Source organism: Manis pentadactyla, chromosome 3, assembly GCF_030020395.1.
Source record: "Manis pentadactyla isolate mManPen7 chromosome 3, mManPen7.hap1, whole genome shotgun sequence".
NCBI classification, from domain to species: domain Eukaryota; kingdom Metazoa; phylum Chordata; class Mammalia; order Pholidota; family Manidae; genus Manis; species Manis pentadactyla.
Genome location: NC_080021.1, coordinates 46299428 through 46314294, shown reverse-complemented (window position 1 = coordinate 46314294; position 14867 = coordinate 46299428). Strand labels below are relative to the sequence as shown.

Genomic DNA, 14867 nt, shown 5'->3' with positions numbered 1-14867 from the left:
AGTTCCTTGACTAACCATTTACATTAGCAAATTTTAATAATTTCTGTTTATTTTTTGTAAGCCACCAAGTACTGTAAGTAGTAACTAGCTAGTTTCTATTAGGCTGTTTTTAAATGTCCAAATTTTATCACCAGAAATTTATCACAGATTTATTCTATTTTTAAATTTCTAATTTATATCTTATAAATTGCTTTTTTGTTTTAATAGATGAAGGTTATTCTTTCAGCAGTGTTCTGTATTATGGAAATGAAGCCACGCTTCTTATTTATGATCTGCTGTTCTTCTCTGTTGTGGATTTGGTTAACCAAGATTTTCTTCTAGCAGCCTTCCTTACATACCTACAACAAGAGGTAAATTTAAAGGTTTTTTGGGGTTCATTTTAAAAGAAATATGTTTGAAGTAAATACTTATTTTTGTAGCAGACTGATTATGTCTACTTTGACTAGGAATGTACGAAGGTTTAGAATATGATTAATCTTACCCCTAAAAATGAATAACATGTCAACCAACCTCATTTGATACTTTCCTTCAGGGTCAGTGAAATACTGGGGTCTCGTGGGGGACCCAAGTTTCTTGAGCAAATATGAAAGTAATCTAGTAGGAAGACACTTACATTGCCAATCTCCTAGAGGCCAGAAGTGAGCAGTAATTACAGTCCCATTCACCCTTTGCACCAAAAGTTAATGTAACAAAAAGGCAAGCACTGGAGATCTACCTCAGCTCAGCTACAGAAAACCCTCTTTAAGTTGTAACTCACACATTTCTTACCTGCGTGAATAAAAAAAATAACTTTTTGGAAGAGTGTGGAACCTGAAATGGAGATTTTAAGGAAGATTTATTCTGTAAATGTTACTAATGTTACCCAAATATTCTCCCCACCATGTGGAGGAAGAATATGAGTTAGTAAGATATATTTTATTATTCCTTGACAAGAGATCCAGAATTACAAACAAATTGTATCCCAACCGGTTATTCTGATGTTGCCTTAGCTTTTAAAGCTAGAGGAAAGTTGCCTTGAAAATTATTTAAAAGTATATTCCTGTGAAATGAGATTTGTATTACTAATTCATAAAAAATATATTCTAAATAAACACACACACTGCTTTAATATTATAAAAATAGTAATAGTCTTGAAATAATTTTGTATGTCATCTTGGAGCTCATATGTCTGATTCATGAAAATAAATGGTTGAGAGAATTAGTTTAATTTAAATATTTTAATTGATGTGAATATTTTTCTTAATATATTGTTTTCATTCTGAATTGTTTTCATATTTTTTTCCCAGATTTTTAGATTTATCCGTAATACAGTTGGACAGAAGAATTTAGCATCCAAAACATTGGTGGACCAGAGATTTCTGATTTAATTTGCTGAATAGATAACTAAGACTCAATATAATCATGGCAAAAAAGGGTTATGATTATAGGTTAGTTTGCTATATTTTTATCAGCTTGTAGTACAGCTTATTCTATTTTTATTTTTTAATATACAGAATGATTTATTTTTATTACTGATATATAACCTGTTTTGTGAATATATAGTGTGATTTAGTGGAAAATATTGTTTTCCCATTATATATGGTATTTAATTCACCAACTCATAAATTAGATAACACTGACAATGGGGCAAAAAAATCCAGATGTTGCTCTCAGCACAATATGTTCTCATAATCAAAACAGTCCCTATCATTTGTCTCTGTAGACTCTTTTACAAACTGGGATTTGCCAACATTTTCTCACATTGACAAAATTACTTGATTCCAAGTTCAAGCCTACTTTTCAGTTCACTATTTTCTTGTTTTATATATTTTATGGTTAAATAAAAGTTGAAAACTATTTTCAAGTTTACTTAAAAATTTGAAGTAGTATATTGCTGACTCAGCCTACCTTAGTAATTACTCAGGCAGTGGACCAATTCACTGTTGGATTAGCAGGTGTCGCATGAACTATGCATTCTTTTGTATACCGGTATTGTTAGGTCAGTGTCCCAAGATGTATGTGCATACATTTCAAATATCATTTACATTTATTAAGCTATAATGAATGACATTTTCCTTGATACAGTTTTTTATACATTTTAAGTTACTTAACATTTTAAGAGCATTCCCAAAGTTTTGTTCTTCAGTTATGTTTAAAGATTGTAAATAACAAACTACCATTTGCAACAACATGGATGGAGCTAGAGGGTATTATGCTCAGTGAAATAAGCCACGCAGAGAAAGACAAGAACCAAATGATATCACCCATCTGTGGAGTATAACAACAAAGCAAAAACTGAAGGAACAAAACAGCAGCAGATTCCCAGAACCCAAGAATGGACTAACAGTTACCGAAAGGAAAGGGACTGGGAAGGGTGGGTGGGGAGGGAGGGATAAGGGGATTAAGGGTCATTATGATTAGCACACATAATGTAGGGAGGGCACCGGAAAGGCAGTAGAGCACAGAGGAGACAAGTAGTGACTCTATAGCATCTTACTATGCTGATGGGCAGTGGCTGTAATGGGGTATGTGGTGGGGACTTGATAATAGGGGGAATGTAGTAACCACAATGTTGCTCATGTGAAACCTGAGCATAGGATTGTATGTCATTTAAAAATTTTTAAAAAAGAAAAAACAATAACAAACTAAATTTATCATGTTATGTCGATAGGTGATTTATTGAAAGCAAACTTAGACTTTCAAGTAGGCTTCTATTTTTTTTAAAATAAGGTAAAGAATATTAGGATCCAAAATATACTTAATGTAAATTCTGAGCCATGTAGCTAATAATTTTCCATGAAATGATTTTTTTTCTTCAATATACTCTTTAGGTGAACAAGGCAGAAGCTTTTATTTAGAGGTACAGCAAGAGGACAGAGCTCCTGGCTCAGGCCAGGAGGGAACAAGAGAGTCCCCTCTTCAATGTACTCTTTAATAATCCTTTTCATTGTATACCATGTACTTGAAAGGTACCTTATACTTCAAGTATAATAATCATCAACCTCCAAACTGATATTTCTTATTGTCTTCTATGTTAATGCTGTATAATACTTAAATATAATGCTATGTAAATATTGTTTATATTTTTTTTCTTGATTTTTTATTTTGTAAATATGTACATTTTTTAATTGAAAATATAGAATAAGACATTTGGTGTTTCTGTTTCCTATTGGATTAATCTCTATTTCATGAAATAGCACTTCGGAATGAATACATATAGCACCATTGAGGCAGGGTCTCCAAACACTACCAAAGTTGAATCTTGTCATTTTCCCTGAATCTTGAGGATTGACTGAAGAGAAAGAGGGAAAGCTAGTAAGTTGACTATTCAAAACTTCAGTTTCTGAAGGGTCATAGTACAGGAATGCCTTTATAAAAGCTGCGAAGACAGATAAATGTACCAACATGGATTTTTAAAACCACCTGCTCAGAAGCATATGGAAGACATTCAGCTCTCATTCTGCAAATGAGAAGTTAATACTAATGTGAATGTTTTAAAATGAAAATTTTGAAAAATGAGGTCAGTTGGCTCACCTAATAAATTAAAACAGAAAAGACATTAAAAGAATCATTCTACACTACTTTTGCATAATATTTTTTATTTTGGTTAGAGACATAAAAATGTATATTGATTTTCATACAGTGTTGACTCAATTTAATTTTTATGCCACAATTTAAATTTTATGATCATGTACCTAATTTTCCACAAGATCTGTAAACTTTCATCTATTTCTGTAGCACCAATTCATTGTACTTTGCATCTTATAACCCTAATTTTACTGACTACCTAGAAATGTTTGAGAAGTCTCATCATCATTTCATAATGAAACAAACTCTAGGTTTACCTAGATATTCTATATAAGTGCTGTGTCCTCCTTAGAAGTGCACAGGCCTCCAAAATAATTCTGCAGATCATTCTCTGTGTTATGAGCTGCTTATATTTACTTACTTCCCTGGCACTGCTGTCCTATTAAACTACCTTTTGAGAAGGCTCTTCTAGTTACATAGATTGAGAAGCATTCAAAAGTACCATTAATTCAGTGATTGTAAGCATAAAAAAAGTATCCTTTTTATGGTCTGTAAATACTGACAAAAGCTGAGGAGAAATAAAAGTACGTTAAGGAGCTGTGTGACTTAATGGAAAGTGCTCCAGATTTAGTAACAGAAGCCCTGGATTCAAATTAAAATTTGCCCATCACCTACCAGCTTTGGAACCTTAAACCAAGTTATTTGGCATCTTTGAAATTTCATTCTGCATCTTTGCAATGGAATCAATACCCTTTGTTTACCACTTGTAAAGATTAATTCATTAAGATAAGACTTATCACAATGAATAAACTGTGAACACTGGAATTTTTATAGTTTTTGGATTGAACTATCTGCCTCCAAATATATTTTGTATCTTGCTAATAAACAAACTCCATGATACTGAAATTTTTGAGCCTTACTTCTACTTTAGCCACCCCAGCCCCATCAGAAAGAGGACTTGGAAGATGTTACAGCTGTTGGTGAAAATAGGCAGGAAGGAGCCGTCATCACACCATGTCATAGACATGGGTCATGGCACAGACAGAAGGGGGCAGGGGATGGTGCCTGTGGAAAGGAGAATCATTTGCTCATTCGTCTACTCATTCCAGCAATACTTCTGCCTCTTCCTACTCCCCAGCTTCTCAGAAGGATTTTACAATTATTAGAGGAAACAGGTTTATTAACCAATAATTACAGCAATCTGAAAAATGCATCAGTCACCAGGGTGCATGGGGAAAACCCTCCACAGTGCATCTGTGGTCATCTGGGCTTTTATGTGAGAAATTTAAAGATAGGCAAGTGCCATCAACGCAAAGAGCAGTATGTGCTCTGAGATGAAGTACATGGCAGTTGGGTACTACAGGTAATTTGATTACAGAATACATGTGTTTATATTTTTTAGTTTTCTGCATATTATGATGTACTATTTTGACAGCTTAAAATTTTTTATGGCTAGGGGTATTCTAGTCATTTCTTAGAGATAGCAAAGAGCTGAGCCAGGAGCATGCTTTTGATATGTAAACTAACCAATCCAAATACTACCTGTTCCATCTGGCCCCCTATACACCAGTAGGCAATATTCCTCTGCCTTCATCATCCCAGGACCAGGCAGCAGAGAACGAGAACCACTCCAATAGTTTAGAGCCTGCTGTATAATCAAGCTAGCCAGTCCTGAACTGTTTACCCCACCCTGCCTTGACTTTACTGTATAAGGGCATAAACTAATGAAGTCCATGGCCTAGGCTCTCCCTTTGCTCCTGTCCCTCTGCCTCCTGGCCAGCACTGGTACTGCCCCAAATGGTTCTGCATAGTGTAGGGTATCTGTGTGGCACAGCGTGCCTTCTGTTTCCAGGACCTGTGAGTAAAAATAAACTTTGTTTTCCTGAGCCTCTCCTGTATCTCCTCTTGTGGCCCCACCTGACTGACTATCATGTAAAAGAACACAAAACAGTACGTTTGGGGTTCTTGGAGGGTTAGGAGGTCAGAAAGAAAATCAAGCTGTAGCATTAAAGGTTTTTATATTCTAGCCACAGTATATAGAGAATTTAGCCAAGCCAAGTTTACCAGCCTCCCCCTCAAATACCCCATAGAGTGAGTGAATGGACAGAGGCATGAGAGAGGATTTTCCACAAATTACTCTGGAAAAATTGATAGTCTGTAGGCTAAGAGACTGGTGCTCCTCCCTCTGTTGCCTGATGCTTGTTACAGTTCACAAGAAAATACATTGCCTGTAAGAGAGGCAGGGAAGGGTAGTGGCTAAGAACAGAATCTGGAGCCAGACTTGCTTTATTCAAGTCCTGGCCCCACCACTTACTTAGCTGGGTGATTCAGGGCAAGTCATGTACTTCGCTGTGACTACATTTCATCATCTGTAAAAGGGAATACTACTACCCACCCCACAGAGTTACTGGGAAGATGAAGTGTGTGTAGTGGTAGTCGTAGTAGTAAGTTCCATTGAAATTCAATTCTGAAGGACCCAGAAGAGCCCATCTGGAACCTGTAGTAAGATGCTGTCCCATTTCTGGGAGTGCTAGAGGTAGCAGTAGAGAAACTACCCAAAAAAATAGTCTGTGTATAATGTGGGGGTTGGGGCACGGGGAGGGCTGTGCAACACAGAGAAGACAAGTAGTGATTTTACAGCGTCTTACTACCCTGATGGACAGTGACTAATGGGGTATGTGGGGGGGACTTGGTGAAGGGGGGAGTCTAGTAAACATAATGTTCCTCATGTAATTGTAGATTAATGATACCAAATTAAAAAATTTTTTAAAACAGTCTGTGGGCTTTAAAGAATAACGTTGCCTCTATTTTAATCATTACAAAGAAAAATACAGTGGGTGTGGCCCAAGGATAAACAAATGACCACTGGAATGGAATGTGGACACAGACCCATAGGTGTACAGTCACTTCATTTATGACAAGGGTGATACATGTGCAGTCAGGGAAGGGTAGCTTTTCGATGTCAAGTGACTATCATAATGAAAAAAAATATCTTTACACCTATGTCACACTTTATCAAAAATAAAGTTCAGGAAGATGGTAGATCTAAATGTGATAACTGATAATGCTTCTAGAAGATAATAGAATATATTCATGACTTTGGTGTAGGTCAAGCTATCTTAAGACCCAAAAAAGACCAACCTTAAAGGAAAGTATTGGTAAGCTGGACTTTCCAATTTACACTAAGTTTACTCAAACGTATATTTACATCTGATGTAAATGTAATTTTATATTGAAATTTTAAATTTTAAATTTATATTGAAATTATAACCTTGCTTATCAAGTGGTAACATTGTAAGAATGAAAAAGCAAACCTCAAGATGAGAAAAAATATTTTAAAACATATCTAACAAAGCACTTCCATTCAGAATAAAATCATCAAACCACTAAGGAAAAGACAACTCAATGGAAGAAAATAGTCAAAAGACAGAAGTATGCATCTCTCAAAAGAGTATTTCCAAATGACCAATAAATACATATGAACTACAAAACCACCAATATGGCTAAAATTAAAAATCTTAAAACAGCAAGTGTTAGTGAGGATATGGAGCAAGTCATACTACATTTATTATATAAAGTGAGAGAATTAATCCGTAGCTTTCCACGGGACTACTTTGTATCTTACAGGCAGGAAGATGAAGTCGCCTGTGTTTGAGCCACAGCAGATGGCAGTAGAGCACACACCGAGGTCTCTGTACGGGGCTCCTCAGGCAGGTGCACTCCCAGGCCTGCAGGGAGGACACCACAGCCCCTCTTCCCTTGTTTCACCCCGTCACTGCTCCTCACTTCTCTAGTTCCTCCCCTAGCTGCACCAGAGCATTAGGCAGCTCAGATGATAAAGTGTACTATTTGTACAGCTGAGGCTTTTCTGCTCAGGTTTGGGAATTGAGTGCTAAAAATAAAAATACACTTTCATACATCTCCTAGGGAGAGATCACAAAACAGGTCATACCTCACCAAAAAATAAGAGCTGATGAATGATTATGGAATCCTGCTCCCCCCATTTTAATGAGTTACGCATTTATGTTAGAATCTTTTTAAAAAATCAAACCACTTTTCAGAGTATGTAATGTCTCTTTAACAAGTACAATCTCCCCAAATGAGACTCTCTGTGACATTCTCCTGATACAACATGATGGACATTGCATCATAATGTAAAATATGGCATATATATTGTGTGGTAAATACGATATACTTTATGTTTTAATGTGGCAACTTTAAACTTTCACCAAAGGCAATGTGGTTTCAAAGACTGTGAAGTCCACTCTCTTCTCTTAGATTCTCTTAAAGTTTGTTATGTTGTAAGAGTGGGACCACCATTTTGTAGATAAAATGAGAGTTCCTGTGGCCAGGATTCTCACCTGGCCCTGGTTGACTAGCTCACTGCGCACCTGTGGGCAATACATGGCTGTTGACTCTATATAAAGAGCTCTGCCCTGTGCTCTGGGCACAAAACGGTGGCACGGCTGCAGGAGAGCAGAGCAGAGGCTGGAGTGGTGGCAGTGCCGAGGATAGAGGCCCAGAGGGTGGCTGTGCAGACAGAGGGGCCCAGAAGCAGAGACCGGCTTGCGGCATGCAGACTCACTCTGAGTGAATGGGATTCTAGTGACTGACCTGCCACCTGGAAATAAAGTTGGGTATAACCCTTTCACCCCAAGAACGTTTTGCTGTCAATTTCTTTGGTCACATTGAATCCATAGTGAACTTACCTGGGGCTGAAACCCATTGACAAGACACCCGTATTGCACAAGATTATAGAATGAGATGCTTATTGCATGTGTAAGTGTGTATACACGTGTTTCCCCCTATTTTTTTATTTATGTAACATTTGTGCTTTTTAAATACTATTATACCATATATCAATAATACCTTAATTAAAAAAATTTTTAATACTATTATGCCATTACTTTTCTAGTTTATATCTCATATTTATTCTTTTACTTGATGGAAGCAGAAAAGGAGAAAAACAATCACACAAAGTCTTCACCTGACTGACAGAGTTACAGACAAGCCTGTGCCAGGGTCTGGTCTCTTCCAGCCTCATTACCTGTAACTTGTACTTACTTCTTTTCCTGTGGGTGAGAATGGTGGAGTTTACATATAGTGGCTGAAATTGTTTTGAACTGCTGCTGCTTCAAACACCTTCCTAATTACTACTTGAACTTATAAACAACTTTGTTATATAATCTTCTGATTATAAGTCCATTTTTTGTTTTGACAAACGGCATAACAAATACAAACAAGATTTTTCAGAAAGATTTACGTGTTTCCCACCCATGATCACTTTAAACACTTGGGCACAGCTGTGTAATGAAGAGGAAGCTTCTGGATAGCTGCTGGCACCTCTTATAAATCCTCATCATTGAGGGAAAGACCAGGTCTGTTTTGATCACTCTCATCCCAATTATCTGGCATTGCACCTGGAGCATAATAGCAAACATCTGAAGGAATGAATGGGTATCCTGGTTGGGGTTATGGCCTATTTTAATAAAGAGCTGTTGAGTGAGATCTCATACCATTACTGCTTGCTTCTGTGGAGCATAATCAATTTGCAAATATTTATCCAGTGCTTGCAAATGCTAAGTACTACACCAGGTGCTAAAGATATGGAGTCCTTTCCCTTTGTGGAGCTTATAGTTAAACAGAAAAGATAGAACAACAAATAAATATAGTAAGTACTACATTCATTTCCTGCAGCTGCTGTGACAAATTACCACAATTTTGTGGCTTAAAACAACACAAATTTATCATCTTAGAGTTGTGGACATCAGAAGTCTGAAATGGGTCTCACTGGACTAAAACCAAGTTGTTGCCAGGCTGTATTCCTTCAAGAGGCTCCAGGGAAGACTGTACTTTCTTGCCTTTCCCAGTTTCTAGGGGTCACTTGCATTCCTTGGCTTTGGCCCCTTCGTTTCTCTTCAAGGCCAGCAGACAGCATCTTCCCATCTCTCTCTGCCCTGACTCTTCCCCCTTTTCCCTCACTTAAAGGACTTCTGTGAATATATTGGGCGACCAGGTAATCCCCATCTCAAGATCCTTAACTTAATCACAACTGCAAAGTCCCTTTTCCTATGTAAGGTGATGTACTCACAGGCTCTAGGGATTGGGATGTGGACATCTTTGTGGGTGTGGGGGCATTATTCCACCTATCACAATCATTGAAAAGGAAATCTATATGGTGCAAGAACATAAAACCTAAAACAGTTTGGGCAGTCTGGTAAGGCCTGTGGGGAAGATACTTTAACTGACGCATAATGTATGAACAGATAACAGCCAGGATGATGAGGTAGGAATGAGCATGAAGGTTTCCAGATAGGAGGAACAGCATGTACAAAGGCCCTGAGGTGGGAACAACCCTGTTAACAGAAGCTCTGGATGGGCCATTTAACAGAACTGACCAACAGTGGAGAAAGAATTTGCATAGAGTCAAGCATATAGTTTCAAAGCAACAAAAGGCTAAGTGCTTGATTCCAAAGTATTCATTCTAATTCATGTTTTTGGCCTTCTCCATCACAGCAACCAGAGCAAGATCTTGTTTTGTTTTGTTTTGTTTTGTTTTTTTTAGCTAGAGGTGGTTCCATCCACTGAACATGTCTCATTTTCTGGAGCCTCTCAAAGCCATCACCAGACACAGTTTCAAAAGATCCTTATCTAGCAGGCAGAGAGACCAAGCTCAGAGCACAAAGCCAAAGTCAATGCCCTAATCCTATCTGGAAAAGTTATGTTCCCTGCTGGGGGTCAGTTATTATTATGATCATGTTTCTATACTGGCATTTCTCTTGTACTCACTCTTACATGGAGAGAGGTGCTGAGGGCAGAGCTGACATAGCAGGGAGAAACAGCTGTTAGCAGACCAAAGCATTAAAAAGAAATAGTCTTAAAATGAATCATAGAGCTCTTTTCCCACTTCTGTCACTATTGAACTTGAATCAAGCCATCTCTGATAGAAATAATGATAGACAGTGTCTGCATGGCACTTTGCTTCCCAATGTTTTAAAAAATAATTGGATGTCATTCCATGTATCCTCTTTAGCTGCCATGTGTCATATGAGCTCATATGAGCCAGCTGCCAGGGGGACTCATTAAGTTGACATTTTCAATGACCTTTAAGTTACTAGAGAGGGTAAAGGATTATGAGACTTTATGCACTTGAGTATCTATCCTAGACACCAATCAAACCAGAACTCCAAACCTATGTCTTGATTCTGTCTGCTCTCCTTGGTTATTACAAAGCTGCAGGAAAAAGCCTTCAATTAATCTGTTTTTTGATTATCTGTATGGTTAGGATAAAGAGGCAGAGTAGAATTGTAGCTAAGAGCAAAATAAAGACTTTTAATTCTGAGAGACTTGGAACTGACTTCCCCACTTCTCTATTTCTGTCATGTGTCATCAAGCAGACTCCACAATGTCCATGAGCCTGCTCTTCATCTGTAAAATCAGGTAATATCTGCTTCAAGAGCATCTTTGTAAGGACTAAAGGAGAGAATAGACGTGAGGTTGTTAGCACAGTGCCTGGCATACGTAAGTGCCCAGTGAGTGTGCTGCATCACTGTGAGTTGTTATGTCGAAAGCCACAAGAGAAGCTAATGTGACAGTGAATTATGGATGCTTCTGTGGCACAGCTGAGGGAAGCACAGATTTGGGAATCCAGAGGAGAAGACCTGGCCCAACGATGATGCTCTGGAAAAGGACCAGTAGCTTCACCTGACCGACAAGCTCAATATGGAACAACACCGGGATGAGATTGTTAATGGGATTTAAGGCCACATTAATTGTGTATGCAAAATAAAGGCGGAAATGGCCCTCTTATGTGTGCTTCACATATTATCCATGATATTGTGTCTAGTTCTGAAAACACCTGGTTTTAATGGGCCTTGACAAATTGGGTTTTATTTGAAGGGTGGTGATCAGGATGGTGAAAGGTTTAAATGCCCCAGGAAGAATAATAGAAGGAACGGGGGAAAAGACTGACCAGTATAATCATGGCTTTCTTCAAATATTTGTCCTATGGACAAAGGAGTTAACCAACATCCATATAGCCCCCAAGTACAGAACTAAGATCAATAAATGGAAGCTATGAAAAGTAGATTCCCAGCTCAAGAGAGGGAATACCTTTTAGGTAATTTGGAGCTGCCTAAAGAATAGCAGCTCCTTATCATTCAGGTCTTCCCACAGATGCCTTATGGCAAAGAGTCTGGGATGCAGAGATGAGTTACCTGCCTTGGGGAAGCTTGGACATGGAGTCCATGCTCCTTTCCCAATCTGCCACTCGAGTGTGCACAAAGGCTTTCCCAGACAGACTCACACCACCAGAGGACCGTGTCTGTTTGGCCTCCAGGAGGGTGAGTCTTGAGCACTGAAATACTGAAGAACCCTGAAAGCAAATTGCCTTGTACACCTCACAAACCCAGGGATCAGAAACCAAATTGGACTGTAACAGACTCTTATTTATATAGCTTTACCTTTCTGGAGAATATAATTTATTCCATGATGTATGTGTCTAAGTCCATAAAGTAACAAAACTCGTAAATAAGTGAGTTAGGAAAGAATCTGCAATGGAGATCAAATGAAAGCTCTGTGACTCATTTCTTCTTTCTCATGAAAGAAGTGTGTTCAAATATGATACATATCTAATAGGCAGATCTGGAAAAACATGGAAAGGATACCAGACTAGAAGTCGAAAGGTTTGGATTTTAGTCCCATCTCTGTTGGTAACTAGACTGTGGCTGACCCAGCTACACTTTCTGAGCTTCTGTTCCATCATTTACATCCCAGTGATCTCAGGGCCTCTTCTCACTCTGATTCAAGGTACACAGCTGATAACTTTCTACATGTAAAATGCTGGATGAAGATAATTAAAGCTCACATTGAGTCCACTTGTCCTTGAACAAGTCATTTAATGTAAAATTTGGTACGATATATTTTTAAATGGTGGATAATAAGCTTGAGAGGATAGATGGAAGGATTTATAAGAAGTACATCAGTTTTAACTCAGACATATGTGAAAAGATGTTAATGACTCTCACGTTTGAACATGACCTATAATATGGAGTATGCCACCACAAAGCCCTGAATTACTATCCCCAAATGAATCAAAGTGTGGAAGAACATTGCTAGATGCCTGTGGAATATCCATTTTTCTCTTCTTCTTTACTATGGAACACTGGTTTCTTTTAGTGCTCAACTTCCATTGCGTAGGTGGCCGTGTTTCATGGTGACCAGAGATTAGCAGAAGTTCACTAGATGGGGTTTCTGAAAAAACTACTGATTTCCTCAGGAACAGGGATACACTCAGGCGTGCATGCTTTTTGTCCTTCCCCTTTCCCTGCCTGAGATGTGGTCATGGTGCCTGGAGGTGCAAAAGACGTGTTCAACTCAAGCCTGAGGATGCAGAGCGGGAGAGTACAGAGGACTGAGTCCCTGAGGGCTGCCTCGCACAGATTCAACCCAGGCTGCTTCCACTTCTTGTTACTGGGAACTTTATAGTTTCAAAGCCTTATTTGGAGACAGGTATCAATTGCATGCAGCCTAACGCAATCCTAACTAATAACATTCCCCTGAACAACTACTTCCAGTCAGTCCACGTTAATTATGCCACGATATGAATTTCACTTGATAACCTCCAGAATTCCCTATTTCTTAAGAGAGCATGTAACCATCTGCAGCCCAAAGAGATCCGATGATACAGTGGAGAGTCCTCCTTTTGTACCTTCCTTTCCACATCGTTCTTCTAAATAGATTATTCAGCATTTTACAAGAAGACACTATCATTATCATCAGCACTTTCAACAATAAAGATAACACACAAGTAATGAACATCAACTATTTCCTTAAGGAACTTTTGGTGAATTGACTGACTTTCAGCAGCACAGCTTAATTGAGGGCCATTTTATAAGAGAAAAAAGGCATTAACTCAAACTTTGTCAAATCCCTTTAAGGGTTATACTTATTGTCCCATAAAACTACATTTAAGTGCTAAGAAAGCAAACAAAATATCACTAAATGTTCAGTTTTTGTTATAACTAACGTATTTCATGCTAAATTTGTTAACACTACTTTTTACAGCTATTCACTTTATAGTATATTGGAGTTGCTTGTAAAATCATCCATCTATTACAGTTAGGCTTGTTTTATAGAGCTCAAGAATAATTTTACAGGTTTAAGTGATTATATAAGTTCATACCTATATTTGCTTTTAGGGCATGTGGTTGGTTATATTTATGGTTTAAGTGATGCTGAGTTCTTGGTGAGGATGTTACTCTGTTATAATAATATTTCTAGGGGGAGAATAGAATCTGTTTTGTAGCAGTCTGCTTTATGATACAGTCAGCAGGAATGCCTGCACTCCATTTAAGAACAGACAATAGGCATATTTTTCTTTTTCCTGCAAAGATTTGGCTCCAACTGGACAGGACAGGATGCCTTCATGGAACTCTCTTATTTAAGCCAGCCCTCAAAATTGTGAGATTCCTTTTAACTGCTCTCTCTTTGTGCAGCATTTCACGAGACGTTCCAATTCACTTCCTGAGTGCCCAGGTTTGCTGCCACACCTCAGCTTCTGTTCACTTCTACTCTATGCCCTGCCTCCCTCTGAGCATGCTGGCTGTGCCCCTCAAGTGCAGCCAGGGGACTTCTCCTCCCTGAGATTGCATGGGCGCTGGCTGGTTGGCTCCTCAGTCCCTCTGTGAGTTTCCATGAGACATGGGATCCACCAATCATTCTGCATTTCCTTGCTTTTAACTTTCTGAATATTTAGGGGTCCCCAGTCATGGCACAGTACCCAACACCTCCTCTCTCCTTCTCCATTTCTTCCTCTTCCCACCCATTGCCAGATCCAGCAAGGAACTGCTGGGTGGTGTGACAAGCCACACTTGAGCCTCTGTAGATCCAGCTTTTACCCCAGCAGGAATGGCATTTTAGTATGAAGGCAAGCTTTCCCCAGGAGGAATTCTTGTGCCAGTGGCTAATAGAATATTTCTTCCCATCTTGTTACACTATGGTCATTACACACAAAAGGCATATGCTCACATATTTTAATGAATAACCAAGGAATGTTCTGGCTCACAGAACCATTTGATAACCTCATACCTTAAACTTTGTTTTTACAACTGGCAGTGCAGTAAGAATACAGAGGGTTTGGACCATTCTTCAGCTTGTGGTGGTCATGGAAGCTAACAGAGTAAATTAGGGTAAACACAGATCCATGACGCCCAAATCACATCTGGTATGTTTACTTCTTTTACAGTCTGTTCAGCGTTTCTAGTTTTACATGCTCCAAATGGCAGAGTATATACAGAGCCTCTAGTACTCACACTCCATCACTTAAATGAAAAAACCTCAGTGGCAAGTAAAGAGAGATG

General features: G+C 38.5%; 1 protein-coding gene across 7 annotated transcripts in view; it reads left to right on the top strand.

The window, feature by feature from the left end:
* Positions 1-4401, top strand: part of TMEM67 (transmembrane protein 67) — a 60812-nt gene extending 56411 nt beyond the window's left edge. For 5 of the 7 annotated variants that reach the window (XR_008996242.1, XR_008996241.1, XR_008996239.1 and 2 more), the window contains 3 exons: positions 208-350; positions 1287-1427; positions 2811-4400. Coding sequence is in view for 2 of the 7 variants with exons in the window: in XM_036933053.2 (XP_036788948.2) it covers positions 208-350; positions 1287-1367 (224 nt within the window). In the remaining 5 variants the exon portion in view is untranslated. Of the gene's footprint in view, positions 1-207; positions 351-1286; positions 1678-2810 lie in introns of those variants that run through there. The other 2 variants (XM_036933064.2, XM_036933053.2) reach the window with 2 other exon arrangements.
* Positions 4402-14867: the final 10466 nt, after the last annotated feature.